This window comes from Eretmochelys imbricata, chromosome 6 (genome assembly GCF_965152235.1).
Source record: "Eretmochelys imbricata isolate rEreImb1 chromosome 6, rEreImb1.hap1, whole genome shotgun sequence".
Classification (NCBI taxonomy): Eukaryota; Metazoa; Chordata; order Testudines; family Cheloniidae; genus Eretmochelys; species Eretmochelys imbricata.
In genome coordinates, this window is record NC_135577.1 from 42,439,266 (window position 1) to 42,465,448 (window position 26,183).

Sequence of the window (26,183 nt, forward strand, 5' to 3'; positions counted from 1 at the left end):
TTTAACAAAGGAAGTCTTGGAGAAACTATAATTTTGGAACTCACATACACTTCTATATGCTTGACCTTTTACTAAATATGAAGAGCAATTTAAACTTTAGTGCACAAGTTCCTGAATTGTTTCCACTCATATTTGTGACATAATGGTAAAATTTCAAGGTGCTGTATAGGGCTTTAAGTCCTCAGTTCCCACTAATGTTAAAGGAAGTTGTATATTCTACTCAGTCAATCAACGTTTGATAAAATTCACCCTATGCAGAGATCCAGCTCATGGCCTAAGTACCACCTGAGTCCTGCTTTAACTGTTTAATACTTTTAATACAATTATTTTGTCAAATTCAAGTCCTCTAAACATGTCACACGAAGGCTGTCAATATTAAAAAAGAGTACTAAGAAAAAAGTCACACTGCACTGCTACATGTTGTTTCACCAGCAAGTAAGTCATTGCTACCACCATTTGACAATATTCCCACTTGAAGTTTCTATATCTTGTTTTAAAGAAGATATGAAATCCAAGCATAGCTATCCAAGCAACTCTCCTTTCAGGAACTAAACTATTCATATTCAGGAAATATGAAATAATACATCATCTTCCAAACCATTCATCCAAATCTGTCGTCACTACTTTTATTTTGGTACTCATTCAAAAAAAGTTACAGCAGGTTCATATTCAGAATATATATATATATATATATATTCTGAATATTAAGCTATTTGTGTTTGTTGAAGATTATTAATCTTATTATATTATCAATATATAATATAGTGTTCAACAATAATGCAGTTTAGCCAGAAAAGAAATACTGTGACGCCTAAATGCCTACTGATAGAAACTCTGATCAATGATTCAGAAATCTTCTCTGGCATGATGTAGTAATCCTGGCCAAGTCCAAAAAAATATGAACCCCCATCATCCCTTATATTTGAGAAAACCTTTGCACTACTTGTATAACTGTCTCTCTGTCAGTAATAGAAATGAGTGTCACATTTCTGAGCATGATAGATGACCTATTCTTTAATGGGATTCTAAAATATTTAACAGTGTGGTGAAGAGGAGGGATTTTCAGAAGCACCCAAGTGGATGTCAATTTGTGCTCAGAACTCACTTTAGGTGCTTTTAAAAATCTCACCTTGAATTCAGCATCTAGTATAAATTCTAAAAATCTTCAGATAATGGTAACTCAATAATATTACATATTAGCTGTTTTGAGGTTATTCTCTTTATTCTGTGATATGAAGTAGCACTATATTAATAATTCAAATTAATCTTTAAGCTATCATTCTCTGACACGCTACAATATTAAATTCCAATGCATTTGTACATCCACCAAGAGATTCTACTTTTTATCAAAGTCAAGTAATTTTGAATTAAAAGAATCGGTCTTATAGCCCATTAAAGACAGCAGCAATGTGACTTTAGATAATGTTTTTTAAAAAATTGATGCTGACCAATCATCTTCTTGGACATTCTCTATTGCAATGCGTGGAAAAAAATTCACAAGGAGGAAGATAAAATAAGAGAACTTTTTCTCTTGCCACTTTTCCCTATAGTAGTTGCAGAAAGCACTGATGCCAGTGGCCTGTTTCTCCTCTCATTTGCACCAGTTATATACTAGTGTAGTTCTACTGATTTCATTGGAATTACTCTTGAAATACACTGATATAAGTGAGAGGAGAACCACATATTTATCAATCTCTTTCTCTTACTTGGTCATTAGTCATCTCTTGAAAGACAATTTTACAAAAGGAAAGAAAGTAATAAAGTAATATTTTCTTTAAGTTTAACACAGTCAGCTTGGACTCTGGTTAGAAAGCTGATGTAACTGGGCAGAGGAGAATCACCCTACTGCAGGGGATAACCTTCAGTGGCATAGAACTTCCCTGCTGTTGTCATTAGGGGTGTAGTTAGAGGAGAGGCAAGACTACAGAACTGAGAAATAGCAACAACGTCTCCTCTACCAAAAGGCCTCTAGAGGGCCAGCCCTCTCCAGGAAGCCAAAAAGGTGTGGCCAGAATGGTTAAACAATGCATGGATTCAGTACATCTTCTGAGCAGCCTCTACCAGTAAGGCTCCTATAATGCCCTGTCCATAGTTAAATCTGTTACCATTACTGCCGGCAGGAAACAGGGTTGAGGATAGCTAATATTTTCACCTGTCCTTCTCAGGGTGACTCCTCCACAAGGCCCAAGCTCTCAAAGAGATGTGTAATTTGCACCTCCTTACATTGCTTTCAGTCAATTAATTTGCCCTTGTAACTTCAGTGCTATCACTCCCTTAGAGAACTCCTCCTCAATATAAAAATGCATCATTCACAATGTGCTGAAATACCTACAGTCAGCTCACTTAAATGCATATTTATAGTGCTGTATAAATCAGTGGCTCTCAAAATTTCCAGACTACTATGTCCCTTTCAGTCGTGCATACCCCAAGTTTCACCTTACTTAAAAACTACTTGCTTACAAAATCAGACATAGAAGTACAAGTGTCACAGCACACTATTACTGAAAAATTGCTTACTTTCACATTTATACCATATAATTATAAAATAGATCAACTGAAATATAAATATTATACTTACATTTCAGTGTATAGAATATAGAGCAGTATAAACAAACCATTGTCTTCATGAAATTTTAGTTTGTACTGACTTCACTAGTGGCTTTTATGTAGCCTGTTGTAAAACTAGGCAAATAACTAGATGAGTTGATGTAACCCCTGGAAGACCTCTGCATACCCTCAGGGGTACGTGTACCACTGGTTGAGAACCACTAGCTGTAAATAATAACAGTAAAGTAACAAGTCCCTTTTTACAGACCAAGTCTCAGCTAATGTTAGGAAATGAATATTTTCAGATGTTGTTCTCTATGATAACTTGGCTTTGCTTGAACAATTTCCAATATTATTGTTTATGGCTACACCATATGCTTTATCCCTTTGCCTTTTTTCTGAAAGGAAAAATTTTAAAGTAATAATTTTATTGGCGGGTGGAATGGATGTATTGCTTGCTTCTATCTATGGGCTTATGTTTAATAGTATGTGTCATAGAAACAAGATACTGAGTGGTATGTGATAGTACAGCTTAGCGTATCACAGCACATGCTATTAATATAATTTTTAAAGGCAATTTCTAATGCTTTTTTGAGCACACTAACTCACTCAAGTCACATCTCTCCAGTTCACTGTCATGGGCTGCTAGTCTGAAGCAAAACTATCAAATATAATAAAGAAGGTGAAATCTCAAATAAGAAAGTTAATGGCCAGTGTTGCTTCTATGGGGTGCCATTGCCCCAAGCTCTGCAGGTTTTTAACATGATCTGAGGCTGGTGAGAGGAACATGCTGTTGCTTCTTTATCTAGTGTCACTTGGGTACTGTCCAGCTTTATTATCTCCTGATGAACAGCATGGTGTTAGTCCTGGGTGCCAGCCTGTGATGAATACAAAGGGCCAGTTCTTCCTCACTGCTGCACCACTAAACCAAATGTTAAAAGATTAAAACCTGTGGTAGTGATAACAAGAATATAGGGGCTTGCAGCAGGTGTTACACAAAGAGGCACACAGCATAATGATACTTGTGTCTAATTCCAACCCAACCAATCTTCCACCCAGTTGTGGTGAAACCTCTGATATCTGATAGCAATTTATAATAGTGAGGTTGAGTAAGAGTGCTGTCTTAAGCCTGGAACCTTTGGAGGAGGATTAGTAGAATATTCATTGTCATTGTTCAATAACTGTGGGGATTCCCTTGTAAGATCTGCCTGCTGCTGGCTAACGGGTAATATGAAATCAAATATCTCTGTGCCAAATGTGTTTATGTTCTGCTTCTGCTGCTTTGCCAGCCTCAACAATATGCTCCACCCCATTTGCTTTCAGAAGGGAGTGGATTAGAAGTAAGTCAACAACACATTTTTCCCACATCACTATTCTTATCTAATATCTCATTTCAGGCTGGGATTCTTATTTCCCCCCCTTCTTTTTGGGTGCTTAGTTTGGGTTCTGAACATCCTTTCTGATTAGGCTTTTCTGTTCATTTGCAATTCAGAAGCCCCACCAACAGCAGTTGATGCATGTGGGCACAAGCTCGTGGCAGATAGTTTCATTACTACATCTCTATGGTTTAAAAATGGTTCAGCTGGAGACTCTGTACTTGAAATCAAAGAAGCAATTTATTTCCAGTGAAACTTTAATCACCTCGCCAAGGGCCAATATCATCTGCAATAACTACATTGTCCTTATTTGAATTACTGTTGACCCATTGAATTTTATCCTAATCACAAGAGATACTGATCATTGTATTTCAGACTTGTTAGAAGTGGATAGCACTTCCAATACAGAAATCCTAGGTTAAATCTCCATTATATTAATCTGTATTTCTTCATTAATGCTGTCTCGTTGTGGTTATACAAAATATTTGGGTCATAAATTTCATGGAAGCAGTCATTGAAAAGTGAGTGTTTTGACTTATACATCAGTAGTCCTTATATTACAGATGAAACACTGCTAATTTACGCACAGTCTCATTTAAAATAAGTATAATTCCATCCAGGTGGGATTCTGAGGGTGAACAATGAGTCTATTCATTTCCTTTCACTTCCTCTTAACAATAGGAAGCAGAACATTGTTTTTTGTTACTATAGCCTTGTCTTAGAAGCTTATAAAGATGTTGAATAATGTGGTTCATTCAAAAGCTTTTCTTTCCTCAAACATATTAACAAGGGTCATATTGCAAGTGTTAAGACATGATGGACCTCCAGTGTTTATTGGAAGCATGATGTGCCTCTACAGAGAGCATTCTTTGAGGACAAAGGGATCTTGTCAGTCACTGGGTATAGAGACTCCTAAGATTTCACTTCAAGTAATAGATTGTGCCCAATCGTATTCACTTATGTTCTGCTTCTGCTGCTTTGCCAGTGCAGCTTACAATTTATTCTGGCAAAGATATACATTTTTGATCTCCTAAAAGCGTACTAAGTATATTTTATTTATATGGGATTTTTTTATATTGTCAAAAATATATATATAGCCAAAAATAACGGAAGATCTTATCACCTTTTTATCAGCATCTTCATTTCTTATAAATATTCAGGGCCAGATCTTTAGCTGCATTAGCTTCAGGGGAGTTATACTGATTTACACCATCTGAGGATCTGGTCCTCAGTTGTTAATCAGAATAAAAACCTATTTTGATGCTATCATGCTCCTTTCCTGTCAGGGTGAAGGGCCTGTTTTGATGGTCTTTCATCAAAGACTAATGGAACCTGTAAGGATTCAAAGGCTCTGAGGAAGAATGCTGTCTTGTGACGGACTGCTCTGCTGATCTGTGGGAGACATTATAATGATCTGTTATCCTTAACTATTTATACAGTGACTCCTAAACACCTGCTTCCTTGCATTCATCCTTGGAAATCACTAAGTGACCTACAGCTGCTGAAGTGGGAGGAATTCAGGGTGGGGACCTTGTGTTTGTATAGCACAATAGGCCTCAGATCCTCACTGGGGTTTCAGTGTCCTACTGTAGTATTAGTTATTATTGAATATTTATATGCATATAATATGTCCAGAGGTTTCTATGTTTCCATTGGATACTCAAAATTCTGAGCAACAGAACTGTTTTGAGTTGGAAACAATTTACTAGACTGAGACTATTTGCGTTTCATCGCAGCGTCTGACACTGTGAAGTTTTTTCAAATTATTTTGCAGATAAGATTGTGGAGATCTGGACTGAGCTGTCTGTCTGTGTGGTAATAGAGTCAATTTTCAGGGGGAGCAATACAATTTTCTCTACCTCATTTGCAGCTGGTCATACTCACTTAAGTTCTGAAGGTGCTGGGGAATTGAATATAGTATGACCTGTATGTTACATGTCTCTTCAGGATGGCGAGTAAAGATTTAATGGGGCCAAGGAGCTGGCCCTTGTTTTTCTCATATACAGATTTATACCTCCATCATTCACTAATAATTTCTAGTGAAAACATCAAGTAATGTTTGTGTTAGCTAGTGTATCCCAAACCTATTGAAGAGAAATCATAGGACATTCAAATTTTGTTGCAGAATGGTCTTATATCTGTAACTAATGGGACTTGTGTGTGTAAATCTTTGTGCCTTGATGGGATAAAACTCCATTAATAAAGTGAGAGCTTCTTTCAGATTATTATCTCCATATTCAAGTACTTAGAAAATTATTAGTTGATTGGCAGGGGCAATTCTCACTACTAGAATAGGAACATGTAACTTCAAAGTTATAATGATTAAATTACTATATACCAGATTTTTAAGTATTCTTATAGTTTTTATTTTAATTACATTAAAATTAGTTGTAATTGGGTAGTACAAAATTAAATACATTAGTTGATTCAATCTACAGCATAGCTAAAATAATGTATCTATTTCACTGTAACTGTTCTTCTAATGTGAGATTTTAACATACAGGTCACATAATCAATACTGTAGGACCATTTTCTGTCTGTCACTGTAGATGTACTGGAAGAAGTATGTTGCACTGCATTTAGACCCAGTGCAGGTTAGTTACCTGTCAGAGCAAGGGGGAGACTAGGATGAAGGTCTGGTCTTAGGGGAATGCAACAGTGCTTGGTGTCTTGTTTGGGATTCATGGCCAAGACGCACTCAGCCCTTAAATTGATGAAACCATAATATGTTGTAATCCAATTTATTTATTATTAGCATCATACACAAATATTTCTTCATGTATACTTACATCTGTTGGCCAAATCATCTTACTCAGAACCTGTACAGTACAAAATACGATGCCTGCAGTAGAATGCTAAGATTGTATAGTACATTAGCAGGCATTTTGTAGTATTTGCTGAACTTTGCTAGTAGTATTAATTTAAAATACCAATTACAGTAATCCTTTTGTTTTTTTAAATATATTTAGGCTGATCCCCAGATAGTTTTTCATGTCTCTGTTGCCATGGATAAAATGAGGAAGGCACTTCCCAGAAGAAAGGACTATCGGGATCTAAGTGTCCCAACAACACTGTGGCCTCTGGCTAACATGTGGCTGATCACAAAGGTATTGTATTGATCAGATAGGATATCAATTTTAGTGGCAATAAATGAAATTCACTGGCATAAAAGGGAAGAATAATTATAAGAGGCATCACAATTAGGCTTTGCACTCTGCAGTGTTTTGGGCTACTTCAGGGGTCTCTATTTCGTGGGCTAATAATAATGTCATTATGACAGCTTTTTCTTGATAACTTTGGTCAGACTCTATTATATTAAAGTTAGATTTTTTAAAATTCAAAAGATGAATTTTCCCCTTGGGGTGAATCTTGTCCCCACCTCCCCAAGCCTACTTGGGGTTCCGCTGCATTGGGGGTTTGGGAAAGAATAGAAAGCTGGGAATCTGCACAGGGGCACATATCTTCCATGTGACATGGAGCCTGGCTGTGCAGGGTCTCTTTATACCTTACAACAGGGAAGGCGGCCACTGGAGCTTTGGCTACATGGATAGTTTCATCACCCCCAGTTTAGACTATGGAATTAATTTTACATGGAGTCAAGGGTCAGTTCCTTATAGGAGCTATAACTCATGCAACACACAGGCAACCCATTTTTTTAAAAAAAGATAAAGGATGGTATTAATGTTTTCTGCTGTTCCTTTTTTCCTAGTGGATGAAATTAGAATCCTGGTACTAATCTAGAGAGCACTTAATGGATCAAGTGCTGTTTTTTGTTTTTTTCAAAGACCACTTGTTCTTCCACAACCTACCAAAACAGCTGTGCTCAGCAGTTAAGATGCAGCTGGTGAAGTACAGAATAAGACTTCTAGGTGCCAGCAACAAAGCATGCTCACTGGTCAGAGCCCAGCTGTAAAACACTGTTTCGGAGGAGACTGGACTGAAAACAAGCTGATAGTATTTAGATCAAAATGCAGGGACTACCTTTCTGCTGAAACCTTTGCAAATAATGATATCTTTCTTGTGGCCACCATTTGATAGAGAAGACAAAAAGGATAGGCTGAAAGTAAGGATAAAAGGAAAGAGGTGGAGGGGGGGAGGGAGGCTCCAGACAAACCAATGCAAAATTTGGCCCTAATTTGCTGTGTGAAGTTGCTGTATTTTGGAGAAAGGAGACATACTGATACTAGCCATTATCTTCTGTGTTTTACTTTATGCTTTCAGTTCTGGATTAATATCAAGCAAAATATATTTGTTACATTATGTAATGCGTTGGAAAAGAAAGTAACCTTAAATCTTGTAAACTTCTTTCTTGTACTATACATTGGTGACGGAAATTGGACAAGCTATTAGCAGTTGCTATTATGGTAGTCTGGTATTTGTCTTAGCTAATGAAGACAACATTTTTAAACTTCATTCCTATCTTGTTGCTTCTCAGGAAGTGAATTATTACCAATGTATTTGAATAATCCATGTTATAGTACAAAAAAACAACTACAGTAGAACTTCAGAGTTATGAACACCAGAGTTCTGAACTGACCAGTCAACCACACTCCTCATTTGGAGCCAGAAGTACACAGTCAGGCAGCAGAAGAGACACCCCCCGCCCCAAAAAAGCAGGCACAGTTCATAGAATCATAGAATATCAGGATTGGAAGGGACCTCAGGAGGTCATCTAGTCCAACCCCCTGCTCAAAGCAGGACCAATCCCCAACTAAATCATCCCAGTCAGGGCTTTGTCAAGCAGTTCAGTACTGTGTTAAACATAAACTACTAAAAAAAAGGGAAAACAGCATTTTTCTTCTGCGCAGTAAAGTTTCAAAGGTATATTATGTCAATGTTCAGTTGTAAACTTTTGAAAGAACAACCATAATGTTTTGTTCAGGTACGAATATTTCAGAGTAACGAACTACCTCCGTTCCCAAGATGTTCATAACACTGAGGTTGTACTGTAAATTAGTAAGTAAAATTAGAAAATAACACTGTGAACTTCTCATAGTTCACATAAAAGTACTAAAAAATCAGCGTATACAACATTGGACTCTATTTTTTTCTCATTGCATGGCAGATTTAGTCACACAACTCACATTAATTTTTAGGTTTCAGAGTAGCAGCCATGTTAGTCTGTATTCGCGAAAAGAAAAGGAGTACTTGTGGCACCTTAGAGACTAACAAATTTATTTAAGCATAAGCTTTCATGAGCTACAGCATCCGATGAAGTGAGCTGTTAGTCTCTAAGGTGCCACAAGTACTCCTTTTATTAATTTTTAGGCTACTTCTACACTAGACACTATTGGCAGGAGCATATGGGGGTATGTGTAGGTACATAGCTCAGTGAAAAACCTGCGGCGTCCACACTGCAGTGTCTAGCTATGTGTGTTAGAGAAAGGCTCTGGAAGAGTGGAGACAGTGGAGAAGAGCTTCGGCAGTTGCCCACTGCTGGAGCCTTTCACTGTAGCGAGGAAAGGCTATGGCAGGGAAAGACAGCGAGGAAAGTCTGAGCCTCCCCCTTGCCTTTCTGCACTGCCGGAATCTTTCCTTGTGGTGGGGAAGGGATTCAGCAGCAGAGGGCTGGCAGAGCCTTTCTTTGCTGCCTCCTCCCTTCCAGAGCCTTTCCTGCTGCGGGGTCTTTCCCTGCAGAGGGGAAAGGCTCCAGCAGCGGCATACTACATAGCTAAAATAGCAGTGTAGACAACGAGGCATGGCTTGGAGGAGTAGAGTGTGTGTAGGGTATGTACTCACATATATAACCACACCCTTCAAGCATGTTCTTTACTCACCTAAGCTGTGCCTCACTGGCTCCTTTAAGGTATGTCTACACTGCATGCTGCTTTTGGCGGCATGTAGAGTACATTTCCACATAGCCCTCTACAAGGTGTAAATAGTACTATAGCTGGTGAAGAGAAGAAGGGGCTGTTAGTGTTGCTGCTGCGCCCCACTCCCCCCATAACCTTGAACCAGGTAGTTAGGACACTCATCTGGGATGTGCGAGACCCAGATTAGAATCCCCTCTCTGAAACAGACCTAAAACTGACTTTTTTCACTTCACCAGAAATTCTGAAACATTTCAAGTTTGGTTTGAACTGAACAAATTTTTATTTTTTAAATTTTTTTCAAAACTGCCACCAGACTGAAAAATCAATTATACCTCTGTTTTCTCAGCTACCAGCAGAGGGAGCATGCTAAGGACAAGAAGAGGCATGCCCAGAGTGACTGTGCTTTGGCTATACTTGGTTGATGGGCAGCTTTAGGGGTTTGTTGAGCCCTACACAAGAACAGGAACTAAATCATGGAAAACTGGACCCCGCTGTTTTCGCACTTTTGAATGTGTGTTCTCTCATCCTTGCTGAAAAACACAGCACTAATATGGAGCCAAACTGTTTGCTAATCTTTGCAAAATTGAACTATAGGAGAGCTGAGAGCTTCCATTGCCCAACTGTATTTCAGCCAATACACTATTTCCAAACTTTAAAGAGTTTATAAATGCACTAAATTTTATGTATTTGTCATATTAAGAGTCATGCAGTTGCAGTTCTCCCAAAAATTACAGAATTATTTTAAAGAATAGAGACTAAAACCAAAATTTTATTGGCTAATATTATCAATTTTGTAATGTGCTTGATTTGTACCATATTACATACCAGAAATTATTGCAGCCTTGCACAGATCCTATTCACATGCCAGAGGGCCTATTGTAGTTCTGAATTAGGGTTGCCAATTTTGTTTGGACGTATTCCTGGAGATTTCCTCTCATGATATAATCTTTAATGAAAGATCAATCTTTAATTCTGGGGACTCCAGGACAATCCTGGAGGGTTGGCAACCCATTCTGAATACTGATTGCTTCCCTCAGATCATTTTGTTGTGGAACTTCACCTTTGGATGAATGTAACCAGTCACAGAATGCCAAACCAGCCCTATCGAGTTCAAGTCAAATGATCTGCAACAAGACAGCCATTGCACACTTGTCAAGCAGAAGCATATTGCTAACACTGTGGGAAATTGTACGCTACTTGTACTGTACTTATTTTCCTAAAAGGCGTAGCTGTAGTGTAAGTGGCACATCACTCAGGGGAAGGGGCACATCCATTTAACTGTTTCAGCCTGGAATAGCACCATATAAACAGGATTCTTTGGGTGTCTGTTTCTGAGAGGAGATCTGGAATGAGGTTAAAAGCAAATATCTCATTCTATAACAGTTTAAATTTTTATATGAGATATGTGCATATGTCTATATATCAGGGTGGCCAAACTTACTGACCCTCCGAGCCCATACAACAATCTTCAGAAGTTCAAGAGCCAGGACATGGCTACCATGGCTCAGGGCTTCATCCCCGTGGGTGTCTTGGGACTTCAGCCCCATGGGAAGCACCTGCCGGGGCTCAGGCCTTCAGCCCTGTGGGAGGCACCTCGCAGGGCTCAGAGCTTCAGCCCCATGGGAGGCATCTGCTGGGGCTCAGGGCTTCCGCCCTGCAGGGATGGGGGATCTCGGGGCTTCAGCCCACATCTGCTGAAGCCCTAAGCCTTGGCAGGCACGCTCCACATGGGGCAGAAGAAGGGCTTAGCCCCACCACCCCATTGCAGGGCAGAAGCCCCAAGCTGCCCCCACCCCATATGGTAGGTAGAGAAAGGGGAGGCCACTTTAACTGTAAAAGAGGCGCATGCGACTCGCAAGCCGTGGTTTGGGCACCCCTGAGATAAATTCTATCGCTCATTTATCTATATCTACATCTAACTAATAAATATGGCTTGTGAGAAGTGATTCAGGTTTATTTTTTATTGCTTCACTTAAAGTAGTAAAATTTCCTGATTCATCCATTTAACATTAAGCATCCAAGGCCCCATTTCTGCAATGAGCTCTATATCAACACATCCCTGTGCCCAATTGGGGTCCCATTGAAGTCAGTAGGACTTCATGTGAGGGCATGTCTCTGCTCATACAGAGCTCATGGCAAGATAAAAGTCCAAATATGTAATTATTGTTCACACTTTCCCAGTGGACTTTGGAACAATGATCCAAAGCAAGTTTGAGACATATGGAAGTAAGAGAGATTGCTCTTTAAGAAACAATTCGGATAATTGACAGGCTTTTGAAATTATCTTAGCTGATTTTTTTCCCTTTGTTTTTATGTGGTATGAAAGAAATAAGTGCTGAAGTCCTCTGATTTTTTTTTCATTGGGCAGGATAAAATGAACACATTTGAATAGACTCTTTGTTACTTTATGAGCGTTTTTTCATAAATTCACTCATAAATGCAATATCTTACATTTATTATATCATACCTAGATATGTGACATGCAATAAAGTGTCTCACCCCATTATTCAACTATCTGATCTGCTTTGTAATATTTGATGTCAGCGTCTGGTTGTTTTGCATTATAAGAGTACTAATTTGGGGGAGTTTGTGTGATTTAAATGCTTTCTTTGCCCTCCTGCAAGTCAGAAATGTGTCTTGTTTGTCTCTCCTAATTTTGCAAGTCTTGGATCCATAATGTTGATTAAACCCTTTTGGTATTCTCCTTCTCTCATAACTGTTTTATTGAGCTATATGGTATTCTCCTTCTCTCATAACTGTTTTATTGAGCTATAAAAAGCAAAATCTATACATGCAGCATGTAACTCCCAAAGATACTTGAACCCCAAAGGTTCAGAGGTTTAATGAAGATATTCATGGAAATGTTTGAATCCTTTTTTGAATCTGACCCAAATTCCTTCTGTCTGGAAATCTCAAGAAACAGCCTTTCTTGTGAGATGTCTAGTGTTTCCTGGCTTGTCAGAAGTACTGCCATTTCAGCTTGTTGCCCTAGATGACACCACAAAATGCAGTGGCCTGTGAAATTCCAAATAAACTAAGTTACCCAAACTTTATCAAACCTTGCAACACACTTCAGTTTAAGTTTTGGATGAACATTTACTTCTGTGCTCAATTTAGCTGAACCATCCACAGTGACTTCTTGTTATGACATTTTATGATGTGGGTGTAAAGGTTAATTATTGTGCATCTACCTATGACTATTATGGATCAGACAAATCACTAAAACATTTAGTTTGTTTTAAAAAACTTCTTTGTACAGCAAGTGCCATTGAAAAGTAAATATTTATCAATAGTTATTAACCTATAGAATCTATTATCCTGCAGTTATGTTATGTCCTGTGTGACAGGTTTGGTCACAGAAACTCCCTCAAGACTGTCACTAGATGTGCTGGGATACCACTGAGAACAACCCCCCCTGCCAGAGATGGCTTCCATCCCCTCCCATCTTGCTGAGCTAGACACACCAGTCGGCTGCAGCACAAACCAAGAGGTTGAGCCACGCCCCCTGCAGTTCACAGAAACTAAGATTCACTTAGCCCAGGGGCTTCTCAGTTAACAGAGACTTTCCCAGCACCCAGTATTCAGTCTTTCTGGAAGCCTAAACCCCAAATGAATCTGTTTTACTCTGTATAAAGCTTGTACAGGGTAAACTCATAAATTGTCCGCCCTCTATAACACTGATAGAAAGGTATGCACAGCTACTTGCTCCCCCAGGTATTAATTACTAACTCTGGGTTAATTAATAAAAAAAATTGATTTTATTAAGTATAAAAAGTAGGATTTAAGTGGTTTCAAGTAATAACAGACAGAACAAAGTAAGTTACCAAGCAAAATAAAACAAAACACGCAAGTCTAAGCCTAATACAGTAGGAAACTTAACACAGATAAATCTCACCTTCAGAGATGTTCCAGTAAGCTTCTTTCACAGACTAGACTCTTTCTTAGTCTGGGCCCAATCCTTTTCAGACCAATGTTGTGGTTTATGGCCTGGGTCCAGCAATCACTCACACCCCCCGTAGTTACAGTCCTTTGTTCCAGTTTCTTTCAGGCATCTCTTTGGGGTGGAGAGGCCATCTCTGTAGCCAGCTGAAGACAAAATGGAGAGGTTCCAGGGCCTTTTATATTCTCTGTCTTGTGGGCGGAAACCCCTTTGTTCTTCTGTGAAAAATCACAGCATCAAGATGGAGTTTGTAGCCACCTGGGCAAGTCACATGTCCATGAATGATTCAGCTTTTTGCAGGCCAATGCCATTGTTTACATGTTAGTTTGAACATTCCCACGAAAGTTCAGATGTGGATTGGCATCTCCCAAAGTCCATTTTCAGTTAAGTGTTTCTTGATTGGGCATTTACTCAGAATAGTACTTTCTCAAGAAGCTGACCAAATGCTTCACTGATGCTACTTAGAATCAAACACATTGAGATACAAGAACATAGCCAATATTCATAACTTCAAATACAAAAATGATACACACATACAGACAGCATAATCATAACTAGCAAATCACAACCTTTCCATAGACACCCTACTTAACCTCCTCTGTACAAGATTTGGTGCAACTGTAGGACCTTGGTTGCAACAATGATCTATATACAGTCACAGTTCATGTCAATAATATCATATCCTCTATACAGGGAAATACTGCAGTTTCTCAGGTACCATGATGCAATAACCATTCATAGATGCTGGTATGGCAACCATTAGCTTTAAGTACTCTCTTAGCCTGTAGCATCCCAGGAGTCACTGAAATATTTAAGGTAAATAATACCTATTTTTTTTAATATTTATGTACCCTAGACATAAAAAAGTCAGCTTTTCAAAATTCTATTTGCCTGCTAATCTGGAGTGCATAACTCCCACCCCCATGACCCCCATCATCATCACCAACATAATCCTGGTAAAGGGTGGGTGAGTAGATTTTGCAGCCGACTGGATAAATTTTCATGACAGTTTTCCAAGACTGATAAAAATTATGTCGGGTGATGATTTACACTTTAAACTGTCCTTATAAACTAACATTTTCTTAGTGATAGGTGTGTACCAATAATGGAGAGGAATTATTTATGGTTGTACAAGAGGATATAATGAGAAATAATTGAATGAAAATCAATGAATGTCAGGACAAAATCTTGACTGTGATATCCATGAGGCTGTGGAATAGGCACCCAAAAGAAGTCGTGAGACATGCTCCCCCCATGACCATCATTGTTTAGAGCTTTTTAAGGAACACTGGACAAAGTGTTAGCAAATATTCTTTGGGGGGTCAATCCTGCTTTGGCAGGGTGCTAAGCTACTTCATTAAGTAAGTTTTTTCCTATTTTCTATTCTACCTCCCTTGTCCTATTTTTCACAATTGATAATATATTAAAATATTGCAAACAAAATGTTTGGGAAAATCTTGTTAAAATACCTGTTATCATTTTAAATGCTATTTAAAGAAATGTCATAAACTATTGTTATATGTTTCACTTCTAACAAAGCTTTCAGTCATCTGCTTTGGGAGTAAGTGTGGACATTAGAACAACAACAAAAACAGTTCAAACTAGTCTTTAAAAATGTTTAACCAGCACTGTTTCAGACTTGGAGTAAAACTTTAAATTGACTCAAAGACTATAGATTTGTTGCAATCTTTGCAGTTCACTGAACTTTTTTTCTGTGCATACATATTTCAAGTAAACTCTGTAGTTATAAGGATAGCAAGTGACACGTTATGGACCCTAAATCGTTGCACTGTGAAATATGCACAGAAAAAGGACAAATGAAGATATCAAGGGTCTGTTCTATTTTGCACTGAACTGTAAAATGCCACCCTTGTTGTACAGAAGATCACTGGTTCTGAGCAGGGCTCATTGACTGCTAAGTTGTGGGTAGTGTTTCACTTTCTGCAACTGTTAATATCCTGGGTTATCCAGGCATAATGACCTCTCCATTTGTGACACATTGTTGAATTTTCTGGTTCTTTTAACTTATTCAAACCCTTTTTTCTCCATTCATGGGAAGGCTGGAATGATTCTGAGTCGAGCTATGGTACAGAGCTGCCTAGCTATTGGTCATCCAATTAGAGTTGAGACGGATGATGGCACATCTCTGGAAGGATATAAGTTAACAGTACAGAAAAGGTAGTGATAATATGTTGCTTGTGCCATATGTAGAATTATATGGGTAATTTGAATGTTATTGGGAAATGCTGCTGTACTGTTTTATTTCAGTGTTCCCGAATCATATATGTCGTTCAATGTATTATTATAGCTGACCTTTCATCTTCAAATTCCTACTGGAAACAGAATTTCAATTATAACTGGTCATCTAATTATTAGTCATATATATCTCTCTTTTAAAGATTTTAAATAATCATAAAGGTGTGGACAGTTTAAGAATGTAGCTTATTTGAAATATAGAAGCTAAAAATGGAGTTGAAGCTACAATATAGTGTTTGCTTTTCCCAGTCTGAATGTGCTCCGATTTCTGCTAATCCTGCAGTTTTATTGGGGCAGATCCTGTAGTCAGTGGAGCTATGACAATTTACACCAGCTGAGTTCTGTTAGTTGAGCATTGGAATATTGTCCTTCTCCCGTTCTCCTTCCCCACCAAACACAAAAAAGTAAAGTTACTTGTTGTGTTATATGCTAACAGTAACTCTTTCTTATCTTGGCCATCACCATCAGACTTTTTTTTCTTCAGGATCACATAATCTACATGATTTTTCACTTTGTCCCTTATAACTATAAACCTGATTCAAAGTTCTTTGAAATCAATGGAAAAACATACAACAATGGAAGATATCGAATTTTGCTATCTGAAATGGAAACTCCACAACATGAAGAAAAAGGAAGCAAAACTTAACAGTGACATCTACTTCCTTAGCAAATGCAGGAAACAAAACATCATCCCAGAGGTCTCGCTATCTATAACCCTCTGACCACTAAATGCAACTCCAAATATGCTGAACAGCTCTGCAGACGGATGTCAGAAACATACTATCATGAAAAAACATTCAGTTTAGACTGAATACGTAAGGTTGGGATCACTTAGAGCAGTATAAGCAAAAGGCAAAACTACTTGCAACAGGATTTGTATTTTTATTTTTTTGCTATTCATTACAAACTCTCCCAGGGACTTGTTTGCAATTTTTTTTGCTTAAAAATGAACTCCTTTCTAAGATATAAAATGCATGTGCCATTCCAGTGTTCTTACTACTAGATAATCCATGGTGGAAGCCACAAGAATGGTTTTGTCAGGTATAGATTCAAATTCTCATTCAAGAACTCCATAGTATGCACAGTAATGTACACAACTTATGTTTTGGTGTTGGGCATTCACAACAAAAGCTTCTTTGCTTTATCCTCTTTTGACCTCCAGTTTCTGTGTGTTCTTCATTTTACATACCAGATGTTTTACAAGCTGTATATTAGCATTATTAATTACATGCTCAGGCCTGGTTTAAAGAACTCATTGTACCCACGGACTTCCACATTGGAAAACATCAACAGGTACATACAAATGACAAAGGAACCACCTCAGTAACATGGTACAGTTCTAAAAATTCTTACTGAAGAAGTAGCCCTGATTTATATGAGTATTCCCATTGAAGTCTATTTGTGTGCATAAGGACTACATGTGATTTAGCAAGCTGGCCTCAATTCTGAAAATTAAATATTATGAAATATGGAATCTGACTTAGGTACACTGGGTAACATTCACATTTATTAACAAATAAACATTTCCAATATTGTTTTAGCAAGCCTACCCTAGAAAGAAAGATCAAGGCAAATTTTTTTAGTAGATTATATCTGTTAACCTGCTCAGCATGGGAGATCTTTTATTAATATTGTATATTCCCAATGGCATAGTTCTCAGGGTCACTATTCCTTTTATGCCTATACTTCCCAGCAAAGGAACAATTGCATAGGATAGGGTGCATGTTTTACTAGATCATTGGGCACATTGATTTTTATATTCATGGATATGTAGATCAAATTGAAATAACCTAAAGGGGGCTGATGTGGTGCCCCAGGAGATTTATGGATGTCAAGTTTCCTAGTAACTTTGAGTATGTTTCTACTCTGGGTGCACTCCCTGCAGAAAAATAGCACAGGGTGTCATTGAGATCTGTCACTCGCTGACACTTAGGGGAAAAAACTCCTCTACCTACACTAGGTCAATCCCAAGACATGTCCCATATGAATAAGATTGTGCACTGAACCTAGTTTTGATTTATTTACATTTAAAGTAAATGTTACACAAGTCAGACACACATGATCTTTTGCCTGCTGATATATCCTTAAGCAAATGTCCGTGTATTGGAATGCTAAGATGTCTTTTTTTTCTTCTATAGGAGACTACCTCAGAAATGAATTTTTGTAAACACCCTGAAACTAAAGGGCAGGAGCAACCTCTATTTAAAGATCTGATAAAATTGCACTGATTTAAGGAACTTCTTGTTTTGAAGTGTTTATATTGTTTAATATTGAAATATCGTTAACTGATTTAAAAATCATAAGATAATATTAAGATTGAGAAAGATATGAAATCTAGGAAACTAAACCTTAAGGTCCATCCTCCTTCTTCAGCTTGTGCTATTGTGAAGCCCTTTGCCCCAGAAATAAGGCATCATGAGTTAAAATCCCGGTGTCAAGTTAGAATTTGGGATTTCTCAGTTAGTATCATAACTTGAACATGAAGAATTTTTTAAAATCTGATTCCTTATATGGTGTGGTCAAAAGAAATGCTGATGGATTATCTAAAACACAATAAGAAAACAGAAAAGGAAATAGGTTTTCAGTATCACTGGCATGTTTAATTTCTTCTTTTCAGAATAGCTTTTTGGTTTTTTAAAATATGTATCATGACTCCTCAGGCAAAAGTGAAAAATGCATCTTTTATTTGGGAAATCTCACTCTGGAAACTAAAAGTGTACATGCCAGTTGTGTGTTAATTTGTTTTTTATTATTTAGTAAGAACTAAGCAGGTTTAACTCTTTGATTATACCTTTCCATTACAGAGACAAAAGCAGCATCTATCAACACTGGGGTTTTGGAAATGATGGTTCTATCTATTGTAAGGTACGTGCTTCGTAAGTATGTTTGAAGGAAGCCGGGGGTGGGGGTGTTAATTTGTTTACTCTCCTTTTCATACTTTCACATGAAATCTATTAATCTAGGAAAGTTATGTGCATGTGGTGAGGAAAGCACCATCCTGCATTAATAATTTCAATATTTTTTGTTTTAAGTTGTCTCCATGTTAACATTAGAACATTCTATAAAAATATTTTTTCAGTTATTGGTGTCTCTTTTAAATTTGCTTTTATCCTTTGATTTTTAATGCTTTCCTTTATCATTCTTTTACACACATCTATTATGATTTATAACTAGTTTTATATAAATAAAAATGCAACATTATTCTTAATTTGATTGATATGAGAGAATTCACTGGCCAGAAATCAGTATTTGTAAGGAAGGCTAAAGCTAAAAGCAATATAAGGTGCTACTGCCATCTGAAATGAGAGGCATGCTTCGTTGCTTTTATATTCATTTGTTAAGAGAGGCTTAAACACATATGGGGCTGGAACTTGAGCCCCTTAAGCCCAAGTCTTGCTATGCCACTGACTAACAGAGTTTTTAATGTAAACATTCAAAGAGCTTTAAATTTAGTGATTTTGTACATGGAACAAAACATAGAGACAGCTTCAGCAAACAATGGGATATTCTTTTGTTAAAAAGAGGTGTAGGAAGGCCTCTCCACATTTTGATTGGGAAAGAAGGGAATGCCTATTTATGGTATTTGTGTATTGTGGGGAATATTTAAAGGACAGTTCTCAAGTTAAGTGATTGTGAGGCAATTGTTTTAGTCAAACTCTGAGTCAACGACCACACAGCACCTTTAAACAGTGTGGGTGGGAGTCGGGGCATTGTTTGGCTTGCCAGGGAAGAGAGAATAGTACTTTACAGCCAGGAGTGGGAATGAGGCTCAGAAGCTGCTACAAAAGGGGGCGTGGGTCAGTGTGGTGATGCTGACGCTGAGTCTCCTCCCCAGGGACCAGAAGGGCGGGGGAGGTCAAACGAGGCAAGCCCAGCTGGAGAAGCCCCTTTTTCGAGGACCAGGCAGAGCAGCACCCACCTTACCTCCCCTTGAGGCAGCAAAATGCCAGGTTTGCTCAGGACCTGCTGTGGCTGTTGTGCTAGCTGCTCCTTTCTAGGGGGCTGGGAAGGAATTTTCCCCTCACCACCAGATTGGTCAAGGTGGAGAGGGGTGGGGTTTTTGTTTCTTTTTGCTTTCCCCACAGCAGGTTCAGGGAGGGCTTTGTTATGATGAGTAGGGAAGGGAGTTAGGCTATGATGTCACAACTCATTAGTGTGGGGGCGGCTGCCCAGTGCAGGGACTCCATAGGGAAGGGCTGCAACGACTGGATAAATGGCTTGGTAAAGGTCTTAAAACACCTTAAAAGAAGTGGTTGTTAAAAGAGCGGAATGGAAGTCGGGGGGGGGAGGAGAGGAGGTATTCAGGTCTCCTATGACCGGCACAGCAGGGAGCCACCCCCCTTTCTTATAGCCCACCGTAACCCTTATTCAAGGGGGAAATAATAAGGTCTCAGCAAAGGGACTCGCCTTGCCTCAGCCTCCCTGCATCAATCGGTGTCTCCTCTGAGAGACCCCTTTCCTGCCTGCATTCCAAGCCTCTCCCTGGGGAGGGCAAGAGTTGGCCACGCAGGGAAAGTCTGACTTTTGTTTCTGAATTTGCAGATGTGCCATTGAGCTGTGGAAGGCCTTGGGTGAAGGTCTCAGCAACAGGTTGGCTGGGGACCCTGGGTGGAAAAAGAGGGGGCTAGCAGAAGCGCCCAGGTAGTTAGTGAATGATCATGGAGTTACCTGCACTGTCCCCTTTTATCTGCTGGGTAGTCCCAGACACCTAATAATAAAGTTGTTACCTGATTAAAACCATATCAGGTGTCTCCTGTCCCTCTTTCGAAAATGCCAGACAAAGCCCACTTCTTAAAAAATAAAATCAACCAACAAACTAAAACCTGAAGATGATGACATTAAAAATACCAACCCACTTACACTCGTGATTGTCCTTTTTGTAAATACAATGGGCTGCTGGCTGTTGTGCTTACTCTCTAACAGGTAAAGGAAACACCACTCTTCAAATACATTACTGGTGGAATAGGAATATATTTCTCTGAGTATATTTGCTGTCAAGAAGTTCCTTTTTAGTGACCGCAGTCACATCAAGTCTCTGAATGACAGTGTTAATGTGGGCAACATGAGTGCAATGGCCTTCAGTGCATAGTGTTGACAAAGAGACTCTTTTTATTTTGTATGGGTGAAGATGAATGTCCTCACACTGCAGCTTAAATGAATGAATTCTGATATATTTTAGGTCAATTCATATGTGTGGGCATTAGGGATCCATGGACAGTAGTATTTGGCTAACATTCACTGTCTTCTCCCCTCCTTGCCCTTCCAACTCAAATAATGGGCTGTATACCACTAGTGGCTTAGGTGGGGTGATGTCCAGTGCCTTTTGCAAAGATTAATTGAACTGTACTTTACCAGGACCTAAAAAGTTTCAGTGGCTCTTGAATGTGCCGTGAATCTTCTGAAAATATGCACTGAAATGTTAGGAAAATGTACAGTGTTAAAATCTGCCAACTTACAGAAAATAATAGAATACTCAGTCCAGCAGGAAATCAATAGCAGGCCTGTCACTAGCATTGTCTGCCTGGGACCAGCCTTCCATTTTCCTCCCACTCATATGGACATTCCATCGGAATGATTAGGTACTACTGTTCACACAACCCTGATGGACTGACAGAATGGAGAGACAGTAGAAGAGTTCTCTCTTTCTTTACCTGCTGAGTACAGCACTTCATCCTTTTTCATTATGCATAGTGATTTTTCATCTGCTGGCTTTTTAAAACCCTTTGTGTACTCTCTATATAATATTGACTTCCAAAATTTCTACTACTTAACTGCTGACAACAGAACATTTCTGTTCAATTCTGGCCTGTGTTTGACTCACTGAGAAGTGGGTGCTAACAATTAGTAGTTCTAATCCCCAAATGGTGTATTTTTCTATATATTTCCTAGCACATTCACTTTATCTGCAGTGTCATGTTTTAAGTTGCAGCATGTGTCAGCCAACAAGAACTGACACAGTAAAATGGCATAATACAATGTAATGGCATGTGACACATTCATATTGAAAGGGAAACCACTTTCTTTGGAATTAATATCTGCTATTCACTGATTAATTATATTTGTAAATAATTTACAATCTATTATTTATACTGCTTAAATATAATTGTCTTCTGTACTATGTAAACTTTTATAGACAATACTATAAAATGATCAAATGCTGTAGTATAAAGTGCTTATTCCTAATCTGACACTGATATAATCTCTTTCCAGTCTCTTGACAATATCATTGCTGTAAAGTACAGTACAAGTTAACCTCTCAAACACCTTAGTGTTATGCATTGAGGATAAATTAACTTTTTGGGTTTCTTCCCTAAATATTATCTTCAAAACTGTAATTGTTGCCCTTACTCACAATGGGCCAATTTCTATACTCTTCACTCTGATTTAAATCAATAGAAACTTTTACCTGAAAAATAACTTCAAGTTTGATCTCCTTATAAACAAGGGTAGAAATCAGATTTCAACTACTTCTAGAAATCAATAAATGCTAACTGTGCTCTTTAATAGCCATACTTTGTTATGGATTGTGCATTTATGCCTGTCACTGGCATCATCATGAATATTGTGCACTTACAGCAAATTTAATCCTAAAAGTGAAACACATTAAAGCCTATGGGTAACATTTTCAAAAGTGATTTAGACATGTGGGAGTCAATGGGACTTAGGCTCCTAACTCACTTAAGCACTTTTGAAATTTTTATGGGAGATCTAGTGTAGTATATCAGATCTGAGTTAACGACAGTGATAAACTGTGAATAAACAAGTGAGTGTGCTGCATCAAATTCTAGATACACAACTAGCGAGACTCAATATTATTGACAGCAGAAAAAAATCTAATCTGTTCCTCAGAAAATGAAAGCCACTTATTGTATTGCTTTTTCTGTTTGAGAAGTTTACTTCAAAATACAGTGAGTTCAGAAGAAAAAAATCCTCACAGATGAAGAAAGATTGATTGTAAACTAACTGAAAAGCAAGACACTACAACTAAGGCACAAAATATTGAACTTTATCATTAGATGCATCTACTAAAATTGGTAATATTATCAGCAGCTATTGTAATGTTAACATTATCAAGTGATCTCAGAATATGTGGAACAAAAAAGTTCTCTCAGATCTGCATGGCAGCCCTTATGTTCTGTTTTCCATTTGGGCTCCGAAATTCCATTAATATCCATAGGTAATCTACAGAATTGGCGTTGCAGAATATTGTTTAGAAAGAGTGCTAAAATACAATAGCAATAGGTGCTTTATAAATGAAATAGATAGATTAGATGGACTGGACTCAAGAGCTACCCAGTGGAATGTTTGCCCTTGTGTTTATGAAATACACTAATAACAGCAATCACTATCTTCTAGTGTGTGTTTAGCAGACGATGCCCACAGAACTTTTAATGAGAAGGAGTGTATTTTTTTTAAAAAAAAATGTCATATTTGCAGTTTTGAAGTATAGTACTTAATTAGTGTTTGAATATTTTTCCATGAAAAAATAGTAAAAGTGATCATAAAGCTGTAAAGTACATTTGTGACTGTCAAAGATCCACAAGAAATGCTATGCTTCTAACCTTTACAAAGTGTCTCTGGGAGGCTACATCATTAAAGCTAAACCCTAGGCCTCCACTTTTTACAAAGGGCTCCGCGGCTCGACTGCCATGAGACTGGATCACTGTCTTCCGCGCTGCTATTTTTCACCATGGCGCCTTCAGCTGGTCCAAAAGATTATAACCCTCCAGTTGGGAACTTACCCCTCTTGAGAGCTATGCAACCAGCACATGTTTTGCAATGACATAGGACAGCCTTTTCAAAAGAAGCCGTCTTTCGTTAATCAACTGACATTCAGTGTGTATGGTCCTCAGATTAGAATAAAAAGCAGAATTTATAGATGTGTCCATATCGGCAGTGTTGCCTGCCTCTTTGGCCCAAAGCATCCAGGATTCCATCTCTCCCACTGCACTGGGCAACAGCATTCTTACAGTTTTCCCACACCTTTGTCATCTACTGCTTTCACATGTTCTGCCTCCAATGGCTGGTAGTCATTAAAAGTTAATGTCTGGTTGTTGGTCTTCCATTGAATTTCCAAGGTAATACCATTCATGTTGACAGTGCTTGCTAGTTCATTCATATCAACCAAGACTCGTCTATTGTGATCAACATCCATCTCTTATTCCCCTGTCCCAGAGGATAAATTGATTCCATCAGTTCTAATAGGTCATAATTCAAAAGTGAGTGGGTAAACTGAGCCATGCATATTTTTCATAAAAATACATAATTTCCCCACATTCTCCATAATGACTGTAAGCAAGAAATACTTTCATTTAGGCATAATCCAGCCTCTTTCACCATGGCCATCTATGACCCTTTGAAAGCTACTTAGGCTGAAGTAGCTTCTGAGGAGTGACAATGCAATCACTTCACAGCCTGGGCTAAGGAAATGAGGCTAATCATGTTACCTTGATGGAAGATATGGTGATTTTGATGTTGGTTAAGTGGCTGAGAATGCAGATGTCCCTTCCTGCTCAAAGGAAATAGGGTGTTATTGCTAGGATATGATAATTTCACCTGGAACATCTTCATAGAATCTCAGGGTTGGAAGGTACCTCAGGAGGTCATCTAATCCAACCCCCTGCTCAAAGCAGGACCAATCCCCAATTTTTGCCCCAGATCCCTAAATGGCTCCCTCAAGGATTGAACTCACAACCCTGGCTTTAGCAGGCCAATGCTCAAACCACTGAGCTATCCCTCCCCCTCTATGGTCTTAGCTAACTTGACAGGCTAGCAAGGTCAGTAGTTGGCAACTGAATTTTATTGTTGGTTAAAAAATAAAATGTAGTCATTTCACAACTCAAAGAGCTTTTTTTCCCATCTGAGATGGTAAAACATGTTTGGGTTCATGCCTTTTTGAGAAGTGGCATTCTGCTAATATCTTATACTTCAGAGGCTAGCTAAATATCATGCTCATATTTAATTACATATAATTACTTAAAGATAGGGATACAATATTCGTTTTAACAGAGAGTAATAAGAAAAACTTTATTCCATGTATGTGGGTGTTTCAGTCTTAAAAACTGTCAGTTCATATTCTTAAATTACTCCTTAGTCTTTACATAGTGTATTTTCACTGTGGTACATCTGTAAAAGTCATTATGTAAATTGAATTAGGAAAACTTCATGAAATACAAAGTTATTTATATGCAGTAACTTTTGTGACATTGCCTATATCAACCACTCTTCCCACAATTCCTGGTGTGTAGTTTGTTGTAATTCTGCTGATATACCCTAATGTTACTGTTTGTCACTCTTCTGCCTTTGTCCTTTCCTACAGGCTTACCCTGAGTTTGTCCTGACCTACCTAGAGGAGCTAAATGTAAGAGAGGAGGTGACCCAGATGGAACACCAGATCCACCATGGGGCCTGGTCTACAGCTCATCAGGAGATAGAGAGCAGCTCAGCAGAAGAGGTCACTGTACCAAGCCAGAGGCAGGTCAGAGACAGTCTTTTCAAAAATACATTTTTAAAAGAGAGAAGTTAACCTCTACCATCTGTATTTGTTTAAATAAATAAACTTATTTGCTTTTGTTAATTTAAAAATGTTAGACAAAAACATTTACTATGGGCAAGATTTTAATGAATGCAACTTTTTTTTGTTCCAAACCTTGTACAGTTTGAGCCTCGTTTATTTTATTGAGTGACAATTTGTTGAAATTGCACATTCTGTATATTTGAAAGAAGTTATAAAAAAAAATCACTGCTTCCTTAGATTTCTGTTTCTTGATAAATCTTGACATAGTTATTTGGATTTCAACATTTTCTGTTGATCAACTAAAAAAGTACTTACTTGAAAAAGTAGCTACATGCTGTTTTAATTAACAATATATAAATTTCATGATTGTATTTCATTTTTTAGGTTCTGCAAAAAAATGTCAACAATCCCAATCAGAAACAACTTTCAGGTCCTTTGGACGCCCATTTAATGCCTGCAGGTCCCCTAAGGGAGACTATGCAGCTGACAGTCGCACTGGTGAGGAAACTAGAAGAGAAACATCCTAAGGCCTCAGCTCAAAGGTAAGCCACTGACAGAACTGATATTTATTGTTCAATGACATTAGATGTTTTCCTTCAGTTTCATGTAAGATTGATTTCCTGGATATTATTGAAATATCTCAGAAGCCCTCTGGCTTGTAAGCAAACATGGATTTTTGACCAAAATTAATGAAAAGGGGTGACATTTATGTGCATAAAGATTGATGTGTACAC

The 26,183-nt window shown here is 38.2% G+C and overlaps 1 protein-coding gene across 1 annotated transcript in view; it reads left to right on the forward strand.

The window, feature by feature from the left end:
• DCDC1 (doublecortin domain containing 1) overlaps positions 1-26,183 on the forward strand; it is a 411,407-nt gene that overhangs the window by 228,013 nt on the left and 157,211 nt on the right. Inside the window, 5 exon segments of the mRNA XM_077819961.1 lie at positions 6,893-7,030; positions 15,736-15,854; positions 18,737-18,797; positions 25,252-25,410; positions 25,834-25,991. Coding sequence (XP_077676087.1) covers positions 6,893-7,030; positions 15,736-15,854; positions 18,737-18,797; positions 25,252-25,410; positions 25,834-25,991 — 635 coding nt within the window.